Raw genomic sequence first — 19,508 nt, forward strand, 5'->3', positions numbered from 1 at the left:
AGGCTCATGATGGCAATTGCCAAATGCCAAAAAGCAACATGGGCAGCATTCTGAAATGCATTAGGTTGATGTTTAAGAAAAGACAATACTTTTCCTCCCTAATTGCATATACGGTATGGAAGGCCTTGCTTCCCCCTTCATCTCTCACCAAACCAAAACAAAGGGTGTAATTTTTGAAAGTAACTTTCATTAAACAAATAGTTGAGAGTCCAAAAGAAGACTGGCACTAGACCAAGCGTGTTAACGCATCGCTAATTCTGACATAAATGACCCAAAAGTTAAGGAAAGATGAGTTCATTTTTTTAAAAAAAGTTGGAAAACAAAGCAAAACAAAACCCTTGTCCCTTGTCCTAATTTGGCAATTCAGAAAACTATCACTAAAGCCATCTAGCCGTTTTTTCCATTGCTACAGCTATTTACTTTGTCTGAAATATAAGAAGCTTGATCAATAGCAGATTGATCTCTTGCTGTACACCCTTCTCCCTATCATTTGCACATGTCAACTTAAGGTTTAAAAATATTTTCCTTACAACAATCCTGCAAAGTAGATAGCGCAAGGATTATCCCCATTTTTTGTTGGTGGGTGTACTGGCAGTGCCAATGAGCCGAGTGACAGAACTTTGAAGGAAGATGGATGGGCCATGGCTAGCACTATTTTAATGGCAGGGGAATAGTAGCCTATGAAGATATTAACTTAACAGTTCTGCAACCTTAGGATTAAAGGAATGGGTTAGATTTGGTGGAATGTCTTCTTACCCACTAGCAACCACTATGTGCTTGTTAGAATGTAACTTTTTTCCTTTACTAAGACAAGATAATTTTCTAAATATTACCTTGATTGGAGCTCCAATCCAGGAGATCTTAGTCTTGTTCTGTTTCTTTTTCTTCTGTTGGAGCAATTTCTTGGGCGATATTGTTATAGGAATATCCTCATTAAGTTCTTCATCCTCTTTTGCCTCCTTCACAGCTACATTTGGGCACCTAGAAGGCCGCCAATACTCATGTTTGGTTTTGAGAGAAGTCTCTGGAATTTATGACCCCTTAATAATCTGACCAGTTTTTTTCCCCCCTTTCAAGTATTTATATATAGAGACAGCATGACTAAAGAGCTGGAGAGTTGACCTCAAAGCTAGAAGCACCTGTGTTCAAGCCTTGCCTCTCATACTGAAGGTATGACCCTGGGCAAGTCACTCTTAGTTCTCTAGACAGCTCTGTAAGATTATAAGTTGCTAAGAAAGTAATAACCTGCACCGGTAGAAGTTTCTAATACCAATAACATCACAGGTTTAGTCTCCAACTTTTTTTTTTATGTAAAAGTTTTGTTGAAGAATATCATGCTGATCCCATTCTACATGCTTCCCTGGGACATACATAGCCAGGGCCCCAGATCCTCAAAGCTTTCACCAGCAAGTTAAGAACAAGCACTAGCAGGTCCAACCACATTGGACAGCCTTCAAGATGGGCGGTGAATTGATTGTCTAAGGCTAGCCTAGTTGAGAAAGGATCACCACCACCAAGTTTGTCCTCAAGATGAAGTCTCTCCAGACACAGCCCGTTCTTGAAGCCTGTAGAACCATAGCTTTAAAACTGGAAGGGACATTAAAAGGTCATGTAATTCAACCTTCTCATATTAAGTAACTTACTCAGGGTCATATAGCTAGTAAGTATCTGAGGCCAGATTTATTTATTTTTGGTTAGGCAATGGGGTTAAGTGACTTGCCCAAGGTCACAAATGTTATGTGTCTGAGGATGAATTTGAACTTGGGTCCTCCTGACTCCAGGGCCGGTGCTCCTGGAGTCCTGGAGAGGTTAAATGATTTGTTCACGGGTCACACAGCAAATGCCTTAGGCAGTACTTGGACCCAGATCTTCCTGAATCAAAGTCTAATGTTCTCTCTACAACATGCTGCCGTTTGCTAAAGCACAGAAGGATTACCAACTGTATTGGTGAAAGGAATATCCATGGAAAATTTTCCTTCAAGTCAAAGAGAGAAGAGACCTAGAAGTTGCCATGAAGGTAGAATGGAGAGGAGCCTTGGGATAAGGTGGGCCCTAACATTGGGCCTGCTTCAGAAATCTGTGTTCTCTAGTAGGACCTAATCCTACAGAAAAATAGGGAGATCACGTAGTAGGCGACTACTAAGGAAACCTGGATTGTTAGAAACTTACCTTCTCCGTAGGCAAGCCTGCTTGCTGCGCCCACTGCCACCAAATTTAACCATATCCTCGCAGGCTTCACATGTTCCACACTCAGCCTGTTGGCAAACCTAGAAGAAGCAAGAGCATCTACAGTCAACAACCATGACTAGTGAAATTTATATTAAAAAACTAAATATGTATATATATATGTATATATACACACGTATGTGTGTATATTTATATATGTATTCATCTATACTTATATATATATACACACGTATGTGTGTATATTTATATATGTATTCATCTATACTTATATATATATACACACGTATGTGTGTATATTTATGTATGTATTCATCTATACTTATATCAATGTCTGCTTTTCTTGGTCTGGAGTGGCAACACTGACTTGGGGAGTTGTCTTTTGAGATTCATTCTAAAGCCTCTTTAGAAATAGATTGGTCTCATTCTCCAGAGCAGAGAGACATCTTTTGTTTCTGAATCTCCTTTGGCTGTCTGGTAAAGCCTATGGACCTCTTCTCAGATGGTTTTAAATGCATAAAGTAGAAGATTTCAAAGAAAACCAAATTATATCAAAATAAAGATGTAATTTTCTCATTATCCATATTCCTACAAAATCTGTAGACTCCTTCAAACTATGATGGTAGATTACCAAGCCTCTCATTCCTTTAAGGAGCTGGGGCAGGTGATGGGACACAAAGAGTGGTTCTCAAATACAGAGCTATGGTCCCCAGGTTAAGAACTCTGTTCTAGACCACATTGTACATTTTGTTTTTCTTGCAATTTGAAGTTGGTATGATATTGTTATACAAGATTCAAAGGTTAATAGATAGCCCCCTTCCTTAACTACCAGCATCCTGGCCTATTTTGTGGGCACTAGGACACCCCAAAATGGCTAATTACAATCTTAGCTAAGCTTTGAGGTAGCTGGGGGGTTTTTTTGTTGGGTTTTTTTTTTGAGGCATCTAGGTAGCACCGTGGATAGAACAGTACAGCTGCAGTCAGCAAGACTTGGGTCAAATCCTGCTTCAATCTATTACTAGCCGTGACCCTGGACAAATGACCTAACTTCAGTCTGTCTCAATCTCCTCATTTGTAAAATGAGGTTAATAATAGTACCAGCCTCCCAGGTTATTGTGAGGATCAAATGAGAATACTTCTTAAAGTACTTAGCGTAGGCACTTAAATGCTTGCTCCCTTTGTCTTTCCTATTCTTCATGGCTATAGTAAAGGGATGAGAAGTTCGTTCATTTGGACCCACAGAACCGTAGTTTGTAATAAGTAACCTGCATATATCCATTCAACACTTAACACAGGATATCCATGTGACCTAGAAATAGAAGGCCATAAACACACACACACACACACACACACACACACACACACACACACACACACACACACACACACACACACACACAGAGAGTTGTAAAGGAGACTTCTTTTCTAGGTCTCCTTCCCTACATCTATGATGTGGGTGGATGAAATTCTTAACTAAAGGATAGAGGGACATTTCAGTTACATGAAACTGCATGAAAGTCACTATGAACCGTGTGGGCAGCTAGCTTAGAATCAGGCAGACTCCTTTTCATGAGTTCAAATCTGCCCTCAGGGGCAGCTAGGTGGTGCAGTGGATAGAGCACCGGCCCCGGAGTCAGGAGAACCCAAGTTCAAATTCGGCCTCAGACACATAACATGTGTGACCCTGGGCGAGTCACTTAACCCCAATGCCTAACCAAAAATAAATAAATCTGGCCTCAGATACTTACTAGCTATATGACCCTGAGTAAGTTACTTAACCCCATTTGCCTCAGCTGCTCATCTGTAAGATGAGCTGGAAAAGGAAATGGCAAACCACTCTAGCATCTTTGCCAAGGAAATCCCCAAATAAGGTCAAAAGAGTTGGACAAAACTGAAATGACTGAACGATGCTGCTAGCCAGAAGAAAAATAGCCAAGTGTGTGGGAGGTGTCAAATCTGCTGTATATGGTCTTTACAATCTCTTTATCTCTGATTCTGCGATTCTCTAGTATTAGGATTACTTTGACAGCTGCCTTGCTAGCCTCTACCTACAATCTTTCTTTTCTAATGCATCCTGATGGCACCATCTTTATTCTATGTCACCACCCTACCCCAAAGGATTTTAGTGTTTAAATGTCTATACTCTTTGGCCTAGAGATCTCATTACTATGCATATGCCCCACGGAAGACAAAAATAAAAACCGAAAGGCCTCATCTATATCAAAATATACATAGCAGTATTTGCTAAAGCAAAAACTGAAAGCAAGACAGATACCCACCAGTGAGGGAATGACTAAATTATTTGTGCTTCACAAAAGTGATGAAAGCGACTGATAGAGAAGCATTGGAAGACTTATATAAAACTGATTTAAACTGAAGTCGAGAATCAGGAAAATTTAGCATATACAAACATACAGAAACCCAATATAAATTGGGAGAACAGTCAAAATTGAATGTTATGGAAAGGCTACACATATACCGATATATTTACAGCAGCACCTTTGAGTGATGGCAAAGGTTTGGAGGCCAAACAAATGCCCATTGATTGAGGGAATGGCTAAATAAGTTGTGGTATAGTAAATGCAAAGGAATATTGCTGAGCTGTAAGAAATGACAAACAAGATAAATAGAGTGAAGCATGGAAAGATTTATGCAACCTGATACAGAGTGAAGTATGCAGAACCAAGAAAACAAGATATATAACTACAACAATATAACTTGAAACACATACACACAAAATCAAAAGTGAATGGCAAAATTGTAAAAGACAAGCATGGCTCAAAAGAAGAGACATGAGAAGACACTCCCTACTCTATCCCATGGCAGAAGTAGGAGATCTCCAAGTTTTGTATACTACATATTTTCAGATTTATTTTGAGGTATCGTCAGTCAGCCAATAAACAATCAATAGTCAATAAATAATAATCTACTATGTGCTAAAATTGGGCAAACAAAGAAAGATAAGGCAATCTCAGTTTTCAGAGCTCACAATCTAAAAGGGAAGAGACAATATACAGATAACAATGTACAAACAAGCAATATACCGTATAAATTGATCAGGTATGAAGATTTCTGTCTTAAAAGTATTATTTGTCGTATAGGATGGCTCTCTGTGGGTAACAGAAAGAGGGAGGGTATTGGGAAAATTCAAGGTGATGTAAAAAAAAAAACCCAAAAACTTGTTAGAAAAAAAAAAAAGAAAGAAATTGAACTCTATGAAGATAACCAAGTTTGGCCCCAAGGAAGATATATAAGTGTGTATAGTACTTTCCTTCCTTTTATGTAGGAGTGAAGTACTATGGGTATGCAACAGCCCATATAATGGCAGACTAGGCTGATGTATTGTTTTTGCTAAACTGCTTCTATCCCCCTTTCTGTTCTTTGTTGTAGGAGAATGGCTCTGGAAAGAGGCAAAGGATACATTAGGAAATACAGATGATATAAGAACAAGAAATATTAAAAATTTTAGACAAAAAGCCATTTTAAGTCAGACGCTGGTCACATTTCCCACTAGAGGCATGAAGATGAATAAAAACATTTTGAAAGAAAAGTTTTAAATGGTACTTTGTTTAATTCATTGTTTATTATTGTAACTAGCTACTGAGATCTTCCATAATCTTGCATCCCATTTCTACCCCAACCTTATTTTCCCCCATTTCCTCCAACATGTACCCTCTGCTCTAATAATGCAGATACCCTTACTATCCCTTGCCCCACAGATAATTCTGTCCTTCTCTGTTCCATTTGCTCATCCTGTCCTCTGGCAGGTATAGCTACAGTATGCTTTCCCATTTACTTAGTTTCAGCAGAACACATTCAGAAAACAAAAAAAAAAATTTAAGGTACTAAAATTACTCTTTTTTAAAGTAAAAAACTAAACTTTGAGATCTTCAATTATGTTGGTCAAGATTTATTTTTGCAAAGGGAAGGAGTCAGAAGGTTCTGATAATTTAAATATTTTACCAGAAATAAGCCTTGTTTAGAACCCTTGCTTGTCCAAACCTCCTCCTCAGAGAGGATGGGGACATGCCCATTGGTGCCTCGCTAAGGAAAACACACACACACACACACACACACACACACACACACACACACACACACACACACACACACACACACCAAAACAAAAAAAACCATACTCTAGATCAAGGCTCAACAATTGCTTCTAGTGGAAGAGAGAGAATTGTGCCAATTATGGACTAGAACGAGTCTCTACTGTTTTCTGCTCTAGTTTAATGATTCCTTCAAACCCCTGATTTTACCCTGCCTAAAGTACAGAGGATACAAAGGCTGTCCTTTACTCTCCCTTCCAATAGATGTTAAGTCTAAAACCGAGAGATGTGTGGGAGTTCCCTGTAAAACCAATAGGTAAAGGGGGACAAAAAGGAAATTGTTTTCACAATTTGTAGCAACCAAGTAAAGAGGTATCTATGTGACACAGTAGATGATGCACTAAGCATGGAGTCAGAAGACCAAAGTTCAAAACCAGCCTCAGATACTTGATAGCTGTGTGACCCTGGCCAAGTCATTTAGCTTCTGTGCCTCAGTTTCTTCAACTGTAAAATGAGAATAGTACCTACCTCCCAGAGTTGTTGTAAGCCTCAAATGAGAAAGTACTTAGCACTATACCTAGCATGCGATAGATGTTACCTATTCTTACACAAGAATGTTCCAAGTTACTCCAAAAGCAAATTGAAGCCACTTTCATCTCACAAAAGTGAGAAATAGAGGAAAGAAGTCCCTTTTGGGGGATGAAGACTCTCATATGCATGCTTTTAAGTGGAGTCTTGAAATGGTCCAATTATTCTGGTAGACCGTTGGAATTATGTCCCTAAAACATTTATCATTTAACCTAGCCATCCTACTATGGAGCCTTGGCCCCAAGGGGCATAACTGTGCTTTATAGTGGCAAGAAACCAGAAACCCAAGGACTGCTCTCAGGGAAGGATTGGCTGAACAATTCACAAGAGTATTTCTCGTTCATAAGAAATGGTACCCGAGGGGGAAGGGGAAAGAACCTCAGAGAAACACAGGAAGAAGTCTCAATCATCGCAGCGGGAAACAATCAGAATGCTAAATGTATAGCAATTAATGCAAATGAATGCTAAGAAGTAGTCAATTGGATTGACCAAAATTTAGGTCCCTGAGAAAAGACAGAGGTAGGAGATTCCGCAGGTGAAGTGTCATGTGCTGCCTGGTGGAGTTACTAAAGCCAACTGATTGGCCTTAACTGTTTGTTAAGGAGAATTCAATGGGGCACAGCACCAAAAAAGTAGCAGGTGTAAAATCCAGAGATGTAGGGAACAGAAGGATTCCCCACAAAGTTAAACGTGCATTACCTCACAGACACCACAGCGCCTGCGCTTCACCGCAGTGTCTGCCTCATCTTTTCCATTCTTGTCTTTTCCACTCTTGTCTATTTCCTCTGAGAAGACACTGTCAAAGATCTGACAGACGAGCTTGGTGGTGGTGGCTTTGGTTAGGGCTTTCCTCTTGTCCACTTTGGCAGCATGCTTGATGGCTTGCCGCCTTGCAGCTCGTCTGACACACAGAGACGAGACACAGAGACGAGACACAGAGACGAGACACAGAGACACAGAGACACAGAGACACAGAGACGAGACACAGAGACGAGACACAGAGACGAGACACAGAGACACAGAGACACAGAGACACAGAGACACAGAGACACAGAGACACAGAGACACAGAGACACAGAGACACAGAGACACAGAGACACAGAGACACAGAGACACAGACAAAATGAGAAGCAGGTTTTGGTCCATGGGTAACAAAGGGTCAATGTGCTAACAATATTCAAAGAACAAAATACAACCTAATTAGAAAGAAGTTGGAAGAAAGAATACTCTTCTGGATAGCTAGGATTCTTTTTTCTTTTTTTTTTTAATTAAAAAAAAACATTAAGGTCTATTTAATTTCATTCAAGTCTTAGTCAAGCCAGAAAGATCACCTCCTACCACATTCTACACAGAATGGGTTAAGGAAGAATTAGAAAGCTTACCCCAATATAAAAACTTCCATCTTACCCTAAAACAGGGATTGTCAACCATTTTTGAATCATGGATGCTTTGGGCAATATGGTAAAGCCCATGAACCCCTCATCAGAATAAGGATTTTTCTAAAATTTCATAATTAAAAGAAAACTTCAGTGAAAAATCAAGATGTAAATTTTTCCCCATCCAAGTTCAGACGTCCCCCCACCATGAAATTTATCCATGGACCCTTTGGGGGGGTCCCAACTAAAGCTAATTCATCAGCTTTATTCCCATGCTGATAACTAACCTAATTTTAAATCATAGTCTACAAAATGCAGTTTACTCTGTGTACCTGTTGGCAATTGACAATGGTCCTAGAGAACAAATAAAATAGCTTTCTCAGAGAGAGAAAAGACTACTAGGACAGAATATCTTACACATGGTGAGGATCACTGTATTTAATTTTTGTGTGAAGACGGCAGAGACTTCATCTATTCGGGGGAGGAGAAGAGTATTTCTAGAAGTGACCAATGCCCCTTTTTTCTGTTGCACTGCTACACTTATGCAAATAATATATATTCTTGGAAAGGTTGACAAAAAAAAGGTAAATGACAAATGCTGGAGGTGTTGTGGGAAAACAGGTATACTAAAGCATTATTGGTGGATCTGCCAACTGTTCTAGCTAGTCTGGAAAGCAATTTGAAACTATGCCTAAAAAGCTATTAAATTGTGCATACCATTTAACCCAGTGATTAAGGAAAGATTAAAGAGAAAGAGGACTCATATGCACAAAAATATTTATAACAACTTTTTATTGGTGGCAAAGAACTGGAAAAGAGTGACTGTCCATCAACTAGGGAATGGCTGAACAAGTTTTAGTATGTGTGTGATAGAATGCTATTGTGCTATAAGAAATGAAGATACCGATTCCAGAGAAAACTGGGAAGACTTTAATACCAAGTATTAATCAGAACCAGGAGAACAATTTGTATATGATAATACTATAAAGAAACATCTTTGAAAGACTTAGAAACTCTGATTGATACACTGGAACCAATTATAGTTCCAGAGAACTCATCATGAAACAGGTTACCCTACCCTCCTGAGAGAGGAATGATGGATTCAGAATGCAGATTGAAGTGTGTGTATGTATACACACAAATACAAAGGGATAGACACAATTGGTCATGGCCAACATGGAAATTTGTTTTGCTTGACTATACATATTCATTACATGTTTTGTTTTTCTTTTTCTTTTTAATGGGGAGGGTTAGGGAGGTGGGATAGAAAGAATTCAAAATTGAAAATAAAATTGAACCTAGAAAAAAAATTGAAGACCAAATGGTCTCCCTTCTAAGAGGCTACATGCTTACCTTTGTCCCAGGGTAACACCAGCTAAGCTAATCACATCTCTCATGCAGGGTGCAACAATAATGGGCTCCTCATCAACATCTCGGGCCTCATCATAAGTTTGCACTTGATCTACTATAAATTGGGCATGACGAAGGAGGGAATCTTCCGTGAACCGGCTAAAATTCAGCCCAGGAGGAGGTTTTGTTTTCTTTAAAGAAAGAAAGAAAATAAGTAAGTGAAATGGCGGGTGGAGAGGAGAGAAGAGACAGGAGTCAAGAATGAATCATTTTCCTTTGTCAGTAAGGAAATCATACTGTCTTATTTTTAGTTGGGGGGAAAAAATCCACACTAAGCCCCAAAGGAATTATCCTGGGGCAATATTGAACTTCTGTTTTGATTTTCAAACTAGAAAAATGGTAGCTCAAAGTTGTGCTAAAACTTTCTAAAGGAGTCAAGTCTCCATAGGAGAGTGTTAAGGACTCGGGATACTCACTTCTATCGCATTGATGAGGTCTTCGTAAGTGGCATTAGTATTTGTCTGTAAAAATTCCACAATTGTTTTACTCAGGTACATCTTCTCGTGCATCAATGAATAGATGGGAGCGTACTCCTCACTAGGTTCCATCAGAATATAGTCAGCAAAACCTGGAATTTTTAGGGATGCATCAAACACTCAAGGCTTCAGAATTTAGATCAAATTGTCCTAGAAGACCTTGATAACACCTTCTCATTTGGAAGGTGGTAGACCATCGGGATACAGATTATATAAGCTACCAGATTATGGTTGCTGTTTGTTGGTTTGTTTTAACTGTTTTGGGTAAAAAGGGAGAGTTCTAATTGGGGTAGTGGATGGAGATTATTGGGAAGTAAATAGTGATATAACAAAAACATGACCAAAATATTTTATATCTAAAAATGTTGGGTTTTGTGGCTCTCCCTATCTCTCCCAGGCTAGAAATATTATGGCTACTCCTCAGCCCAAACTCAATGCTGATCAACATGGAAGCTTTAACCTGCTCCATTTTTGAAAGTAAATCAGTTTATGCCTCCTTAGCCTTCCTGATGGCCTTCTACTTCTGGGGGGAAATCATATTTGTTCCAGGTTTAGTATGGACACCCAGTCACCTTGAGCCCTATTGCAGCTCAGAACTCAAACTCAGAAATCCACCAGCCTCAGCTTCTCCAATAACAGGGGCTACAGTTGCACATAATTACTCTTGACTCTAACATGTATTTAAATTTGATTTTTAAAATCAATAAAGGGGACTGTGTGGAAGAAGGAGTTAATGGGGACAGTTGCAGGGTTGTCATTTAAGCAATGTCATTGAAGAGTGGATATTGAAATCATGGAATTTTGGGAACATAGCTCAGAATCAATCTTTGAGCTACTATAATGTCTAAACAAATGCTCAAGAACCTAGGCTTCAATTCAATAAGTGAACAGGGGTAGCTTTCAGGTAGAATTTGGTCCTTCAAATAGAGGACATTTGGCTCTTCCCTCTCTTGTATAACACTTTAGTTTCAGTTTATAGATAGATCAGAATTCTGAGACTGTCAAGTTGTCCAAATGTGATGATATATTTTAACACCTGCATAAGTGTTTTTGGATATTAAAATTATTCGTCGAGATATTTCTAGTACCCAGGAAGGTTTAAAGGACTTTGTATAGGTTAAAAACTTGGGCCTTTTTTTTTTTTTAAACTAAAGACATGCACTTCAAACTCTGGCTTTGAGGTCATCTTTCAAGATACCTGTTGTGAATCCAATAAAAGCTTTCTGTCCCCCTTCATAACCACCAATCCACCATGCATTTATAGGACCAAGTCCTTTGGCCTTGACACCACCTAAAGAAAAGAAAAAGACAAAATGCATACTTAATACTTTCTCTTCTAATAAAAGAGAAAATTTGAGCCTCAACTCTGATTGGAACCTAAAGTTAATTGGCCTATGTTCTGAGAGGTAGTAACAGCTGGTACTGCAGTACAGTTGTGATACTCATACTCAATTGGTACAAGTACATGAGCAAGAAGAAAACTCAGTGTTGGCAGGGCCGTGGAGAAACAGGCATATGGCATTACTAGTGGTGCTGTGAATTTGTGTAATCTTTAAAAAGCAATGTGGCAACATGGAAGAAGCTAATAAATTGGTCATAAACTAATTCATTGATCCCTCTGAGTAAGATTATGCTTTAAGAATGTTATTAAAGGAAAGTACCTACTATTGGGGGAAAGGGGTTAAGGGGAGGGAGAGGGAGGAAGAGAAGGACAGAACAAAAATATACAAAGTTGATCCAGTACTAGAATAGCTAGAACTACAAATGACAAACATGTTGGGAAAATAAGAAATGGAGTTGCATAGCATCAGTTTTATGTTGTTATCTAACCACTGACTATAAATATCACTAACAGTAACCAAATCCAAACATACATCAATTGACCAAAAAAAAAAAAAAAAGACACAGAGGTAAACGTGACATTTATAATTTAACAATCCAGAATTAACATATTGAACAATTATGCTTCATTTGGAGTTTATGCCTTTGCACGATTTCTTTGGTTGGTTTATAGTTCATGCTTGTATTTATTAAATAGTTTAAATGAATATGGAATAGGTATCCTTACCCTCTGTCCTTGGGTCTTCTGTAAAGACTGGTTTTACTACACCACTGAAGTAGAGTTCTATATTCTTCTCAACTAGGCCTGTATCGAAGGGGCACAGATGGCCAACTGTGTCATAAACACTGGTGAGTGAGGGGGGGGAAAAACCCACTTGTAATAATTATCTTACAAATTTAGATCAAATATTGTATTATATAAGTTAACTTCTTTAATTTTTAAGAAACTATCAAGTCTTAGACTCAGCAACCCATTTGGTTAGTGTTATATACAAGTATTCCTCGACCTTGGATACAAAAGCATAACATCAAATGGTATAGCAAAGTAAACTCATGGGGCAGCTAGGTGGTGCAGTAGATAGAGCACCGGCCTGAAGTCAGGAGGACCCAAGTTCAAATCCAACCTCAGACTAAACACTTGACACTTACTAGCTGTGTGACCCTGGGCAAGTCACTTAACCCCAATTGCCTATAAAAGGAAAAAAAACAATAAAACTCAGATTATGTAGAGGGAGGGACAAGAAAGAACAATCCCCAGAAGATTACAAAGTGTTTGTTTTTTTGGTTTTTGGATTTTGGGTTTGTTTTTTTTTTTTTTGGTGAAGCAATTGGAGTTAAATGACTTACCCAGAGTCACACAGCTAAGTGAGTGTTTCGTGTCTGAGGCGGGATTTGAACTCAGGTCCTCCTGACTCCAGGGCCAGTGCTCCACCCACTGCACCACCTAGCTGCCCCAAGTTATTTCTTTAAGTAATGTTTTTGCATACACTAGTTCCTTTTCCCCTGAAGGATATTCTCTCGGTCAGCTCAGCCTCTCAAACTCTTCTACGACATTGTTGCATATTTTCTCTGAAGCCTCTTCCGAATTCCCTTCTTCAGAAAGGATCAATCACCCTCTTCTTCTCAGCTCCCATGGAATTTTGCATTTTGGATAGCAATGTCACGTTCATCTTATGAAGATGTCCAATGCCATGGCAGAAAGCCCAAGATTTAGTCCTCAGCTCTACTAATTACTATCTATGTGATCGCCATGGACAAGCTCCTAATCCTCAAACCTCAGTTTCTTTGCCTATGATTGAGGTACATACTTTCTGTCTCACAGGGTTGTGAGGATGCAATGAAAAGCTATAAAAAGCACCCTGTTACCATGAAATACTATCTATGATAAATTCAAATCGTCGTTGATATATGTATAAGTTCTCTTGTTAAGTCGTGTCCAACTCTTCATGACCTCATTTGGGGTTTTCTTGGTAGAGATACTGGAGTGGTTTGCCATTTCCTTCTCTAGCTCACTTTATAGATGAAGAAACTGAGGCACAGGGTTAAGTGACTTGCTCAGGATCACATAGCTAGTAAATGTCTGAGGCTGGATTTGAACTCAAGTCTTCCTGGCTCCAGTCAGGGCAGTCTATCCACTTTAACACCTTGGTGCCCTTATCTCTCTTACTACCTACGATGTTGCCAAGAACAAGGATTGTCTATTTGCTTTATTATTCCCTATAGTACCTAGCTTGATATTTCACCTAATATTAGCTACTCAAAACATTTGACAAATGGGGGCAGCTAGGTGGCACAGTGGATAGAGCTCTGGCCTTGGAGTCAGGAGGACCAGAGTTCAAATCTAGCCTTAGACACTTGACTTGACACCAGCTGTGTGACCTTCAGCAAGGCACTTTTAACCCTGATAGCCTAAGCAAGCAAACAAACAAAAAAACACCTTTGACAAATGAAGAATCTCTGGCACTGACAAAGGGAAGGCAACCTTTAGCCTGTGGAGCAGGCTTTGGCCCTTGGTTGCATCCTTAGTCAGGTTTCCTAGGCAAGAACCAAAGAAGATACTCCCTTTCACAATAATTTTTACCAGAGAAAATTGAATAGTAATATTATCCTTAAAAAACCCACAATATAGGGGTAGTATTCAATCTAAGTCCTTTAAGAAAATGTCATTTCCCTTTTCTCTCTTTTTTTAATAGCCACACCTTTGGTTATTTCATAGTTCATGCTTACATTTATTGAATAGTTTAAATGAATGAGTTTATACAGATAGGTAGTTTGAGGAGAAAAAAAAAATTTAAGTTTGGACTTGAAGCCCTGAATGTACTACCACCTCCTTTCTTCCTCGGATTAAAGGACCTTTAGCAGAAGGGAGGATCCCATTCTATACTCAGCTAGCTCAGAGGTTCCTAAACTTATTTGTCTTACTGCCCCCTTTTCAAAAAATAAATAAATTACTCAGCAGCACCCCCCAAAATCTACTTCCTTTAACCCTTTGATTTTTTTTTGAATTTGTGTCACTTCAAAACACATATTTTTTAAAGATGCATCTTAAATTTAATAATTTTAAATTTGTAGGTTTTTTCCTGCATTGAAATTTTGATGATACAATATTGTATCAAGTAACTGTATGGTATTGCAAACGAGTTATTGCACACACATATTCCTGCCAATGCATGCTGGACTGCCAACATTTGCTTGTTAAGACCCGTCAATTGAGTTGACCACTGATTGATTATAACTTGCATTTTGTGTGTTTATTTGGAAAACAATGTAATCACTACAATTTTAACTCTCTTATACAACAGAAGAAACATGTACAAATGGTTTTTCAATTTTTTTTTATCTTTTCTTCTTTCCTTATGCTTCCACCACCCCCTTATTTTTATTCTATGCCACACCAATTATACCCGAGACCACCACCACCCCTCTGGATCCCCATTCCAGCACCCCTCAGGGGGTGGTATTGCCCACTTTGGGAACAAATGAGCTAGCGTTTTTAGGTGTCCTGAATACATAGGGCTAATCAATCCAAGCATCAAAGATCTGACTACCTGCCCTCCCTTCCACCCCTACTCCACATTACCTGAAGCACGTTATTTTATGTTGTGGGAGAAGGTCGTAGCTCTCAACACCTATCTCGTTCTCGTCGTAAATATTCAACAGTGTTTCGGCCAACATCTCTGGTTCTCCCAACTGAGAGACATTTTGGAGTTAGACAGAAGAAGGGCTAAGAGAGGAGATCAAAGTGGAGAACTCCCCTCCCCCCTCTCTCCAACCCACAACCAAACTTACAGCATCACTGGGGTCTCCTAGGAAATGTTTCAATTCAGGGTCATTCAGATATTGCAGGCACTGTGGACACTGTGGATACTAGAGAGAAAGGTCACCCAACATTCCGAAAATCAAGTTGCCATTCCCCATCACAGGCACTGGAGCTAGGGCTTGTCTTCAGGTAAGACAAGCTCAACCCAACTGAGTCAGTTACTCCCAACCAGTTGTGTGTGGGGAGTAGCGTGAATCACATTAAGTGTACGGAAGGGAACATTTTGAATATGATGATAAATCTTTTCCTAAGAATAGTAGTCACTCTAAGTTAGGCCTTGTTCTAATCTTTTTTCCCCCCTTTATAGTAGTTTTCCTGCAATAGAACCGATTCAGAAAAAGAAAAAAAAAATTGCCATCCCTTAACACTGACCCCTTAACCTTAATTTCAAAAGAGGATGGGGGGAGGAAGTACGATCAAAACTGCAATTTGACATCGCCAAGGCTTGGGGAAGCTGCCTGAACCAAACTTCAGATGTTCTTCTACATTGATAGCTAGTTAAAAGTCACCAAGGCCCTTACAGTATGGCTATACCTAGGGATTACCCCTATTCTCTACCTGCACAGATATTGACAGAGAGAGGAGAGAACAGCTAACATTTATGTGGGCTTAAAGTTTGTGAAGTGCCTTTACATGTATTATCTCATTTGAGCCCCAATAACAACCCTGTGATGTGGGTGCCATTATCCTTGTTTTACAGATGAAGAAACAAAGGCACAAAGAGTTAAGTTACTTATCCAGGGTCACAGAGCTAACAAGAATCAGAGGCAGGTTCCACTATACCATCTTGCTGCCATATACATACTGCTCTCTCTCCCCCACTCCCCTTGTAAGTCTTGAACTGGTTCCCAAGCCTTGTGCCTTGTGTTCCTTTATGAGTGCCATACTTTTATGTAGCTTGGGGGCAAGGATGGGGAAAACTGGGGACAATAAGGCAGAAGGGAGGATCATCTTAGAACATCCACTCCAGGGAGTTTCATTCTTCACAGAAGAGTAGGCAAAGGAAGATTTCCTTCTACTCCCTAGACAGGCAAGTGTCTCATGCCTAGAGTTCCCAGGGGACTATCTCCCCAGGAATAAATAATACCCATGTATGCGTATATATATGTATAAATATGTATATGCAGATATATGTATATCTACATACACATACACACAGACTTGTGTGGTAGGGGAGCTTCAGCTGGTTTTCCTTCCTAATGCAAAAATTCTATTATTCTGTTCCTTTACTTACTACAGACTTGGTTGGAGGGGTAGGGAAGGAGTTATAAGACTGAGCTAAAAGGGTCCTTAGATAGATATCCAATCCAACTCCTCATTTGATAAGGTTAGAAACTTCTCCACCACCAGATGTTAAACTTGTCCCAGGTCCCACAAATAGTAGAAAAAACAGAACCATCTGAGGAATCAAAGTTTAGGCTCTGGGTCTAGCATGCTAGGGTGCATTAATAGTGAGCATTTAGAAAAATGCTTGAAGGTTTGCAAGACATTAAATACACCTTATTTTATTTGATCCTTACTACCCTGGGAGGCAGGTGCTATGACACTCATTTCATAGATGAGAACAATGGAAATCTATCCCTTCTAAATCCCGACAAGAAAGAGCCTACCTCTCTGGATGTTGATGCTTTAGCTGAGGTAGGTTCTTTTGAAGACCTGGGAAGAAAAACTCGAGATCAGTGCTGAAGATATGATAGCTTTACTGAGGAGCCTTTATTAAGCTCTTTCCTATGTGCCACATCCTGTGCTTCAGGGAAGAATGATTTGCTTGCATTTTATGCCATTTGAAATTTAGGGACAGAAGGCTTTGGTGCTTTAACACAAGCAGTCGGGGGGAAAATGAAAAGTCCTCTTTGGGAACATTATTCTGATATAGATGAGACCCTGGTTCTCAAAGATTTTAAGGTCTCAATTAGCTCTAGCGTCAAAACCTATGCCAGTTGGGCAAAGGTTTTGAACATGCGCCCAATGAGAGAAGCTAGGTGGGTCCACAGACAGTAACTGTACACGTTTGCATTGAGAGAGGGAATTCCCTAGGCTCACAGTCATTCTGTGCTACGGGAAATACCTGGAGCTCTCAAAGCCCCATGTCAATGAAATAATGAGTTGTGTCTAAGTAGGAAAAAAAACCCCACCAAAACAAAACCATAAATTAAAATGATCACCTTGGGAAGGATTCTGATAACAGCTAGCATTTATATGGTGCCTTAAGGTTTGCAGAGTACCTAACATATGTCTTTTTTTATCTTAAACTCTGTGAGGTAGGTGCTACTATTATCCCCATTTTACAGATGAGGAAACAGTACACACAGAGTCACATAACTAGTTAAGCTTCAGGAATAGGATTTGAACTCAGGTCTTCCTGACTAGGAGTTTAGCTCCTTATTCACTATGCCATCTAGCTGCCAATAAGACTTTGACTAAAGGAAGGAAGAAGTCCAGGGTTGGCCACAACTGTCCCAAATGATCTAGTTCCCATTAGATCTGAACCCCTTAATCCTCTGACTGCTTCTCCAAGTAGGAGAGTTTTAACACTCACAAAATTATACAAAAGCCAACAACGAGCTCACTGTTCTTACCTTTTCCTGGCTCGAGTCTTCCTTTTCTTCTCACCATGTCCCTGGAAGAAACAAAACAAGTATATATCAAGTGCCTACAGTGTGCCAGGGACTGTGCTAAGTCGTATTTGAACTCAAGTCTTCTCGATTCCAACTCTCCTGCTCTATCCACCGAGACACCTAGATGCCTCTTAGGTGTTTAAAGACTTCCAAGGACATGGTCCCTTTTTCCCTGGCCTCTGGCTAGGCTCTCACTTCCTTTGGTCAAGAGAAATTTGTTCACATCTTAAAGTGGACACAAGACATAGATGTATCTTCACAGTTGAACACCTTGTTAGCTTATTAATACTCTAGTTCCTCTTGTCTGCCCTTTGCCTTTTCTGTCCTCAATTGGGACAGGATAAGTCAATAGGTCAGAGACCACAACACAATGCAAGGCTTGCTTTCTTGGGAATTCTCAAGATACCTTTTCCCCCTCCCCAAAAGCACCAGGTGTAAGAAAACCAGAAGGGCATGACTTAGCAAGCAAGGTGCTGGGACAAGTTACTCACGCTAGAAGTTCCTTCGTCAGCTGAAGAGGAGTTTTCAGAAGATGACGCTGCCTTCCGTTTAAAGACTCTGTCATCCAAAAAGAAGTCCTTGTTTGAAAGGAGGCACTCTTCCCATGGCCACCAGCCCAAGAACTACTCGTGTTAGTAGCTAACTAAGCTAGATACTTTTTCGTCTAGCTAGTTTTTCAAGATGTCTAGCCTATTCCATGAAGGAGATAAACCAATCAACTCATGAAGGCATGGTACAGTTTGCCCTCTTCCCACCAAGCCCCACCTCCCCCTAAAAAAAAAAAAAAAGGAAAGAAAAAGAAAAGATGTTTTATAAAATGAAACCGTCTAATGGCCCTCAAAGCTCTAGTTACATAAAGCTCAGACATTAACCAGCTCACATGCTATGCTTAAATGTGGTCTTTGAAAGCAGATGATCAACATGCCATATAGCAGATTTGCCAGGAGAAGCCCACTAACAAAAAAAAAAAAAGTGGGGGGAAGTGGAGTGGAAACTGAAACTAGATGCCTCAGAAGTTGTCAAAATAACTGAAATTTTCCAAATTTTTCCACCAACATTTAACCAAAATAGGACTTTAATCACTGCCTAGTTAAGGCAGACCATTACTGATATACTCACCCCGAAGATCTCCATTGTACAGCAGAGCTTGTGGTGGCTTCTGCTATACGTAAAGATCCTGTTTAAAGAAGGCAATACGAGTTCATTACTTTGTTGTTATTTGGGGGAGAGGGAGTTTAGAGGCAGAAGAAGCAGAGAAGTAGGTTGGATGCCTATGAGTGGAGAGCTCAATGGTTTTGTCAGCCTGATGACCTGGGTCTGGATCTCAGCTCTGCTACCTGCAATCCACGTGACCTTGGACCAATCACTTAAGAATTAGACCAAATGACCTATAAGATCTCTTCCAACTCTAAATCAACTATGAATAAAAAGGAGATACCTTTGTGGGCTGGGAAGGAAAGCTGTTAGGAGGGGATTGGGGAAAAGAAAAAGGGTAATGGGTGTGTTCTTTAGGCAATACCTTTCTTTGCTCAGGCTAGCAGGGCAGTATGCTACAAGGATGAGACACTCTCCTGGACGTCTTAGTCTTTCACAGTCTTCCAAGGCTACTCCCATGATAGAGCATGCACTTTCTAATGCATGAA

At 39.7% G+C, this 19,508-nt stretch overlaps 1 protein-coding gene across 1 annotated transcript in view; it reads right to left on the reverse strand.

The window, feature by feature from the left end:
- Positions 1–18,999, reverse strand: part of LOC110214264 (DNA (cytosine-5)-methyltransferase 1-like) — a 39,084-nt gene extending 20,085 nt beyond the window's left edge. Inside the window, exons 1-10 of the mRNA XM_078151810.1 lie at positions 18,985–18,999; positions 15,217–15,294; positions 15,008–15,117; positions 12,155–12,273; positions 11,285–11,377; positions 10,027–10,178; positions 9,554–9,741; positions 7,524–7,725; positions 2,170–2,267; positions 834–981 (exon numbers count right to left, since the gene is read on the reverse strand). Of these exons, the coding sequence (XP_078007936.1) occupies positions 834–981; positions 2,170–2,267; positions 7,524–7,725; positions 9,554–9,741; positions 10,027–10,178; positions 11,285–11,377; positions 12,155–12,273; positions 15,008–15,117; positions 15,217–15,294; positions 18,985–18,999 (1,203 nt within the window). The remainder of the gene's footprint in view (positions 1–833; positions 982–2,169; positions 2,268–7,523; positions 7,726–9,553; positions 9,742–10,026; positions 10,179–11,284; positions 11,378–12,154; positions 12,274–15,007; positions 15,118–15,216; positions 15,295–18,984) is intronic.
- Positions 19,000–19,508: the final 509 nt, after the last annotated feature.

This window comes from Phascolarctos cinereus, unplaced genomic scaffold (genome assembly GCF_003287225.1).
Source record: "Phascolarctos cinereus isolate Bilbo 61053 unplaced genomic scaffold, phaCin_HiC Scaffold_4;HRSCAF=312, whole genome shotgun sequence".
Taxonomy (NCBI): domain Eukaryota; kingdom Metazoa; phylum Chordata; class Mammalia; order Diprotodontia; family Phascolarctidae; genus Phascolarctos; species Phascolarctos cinereus.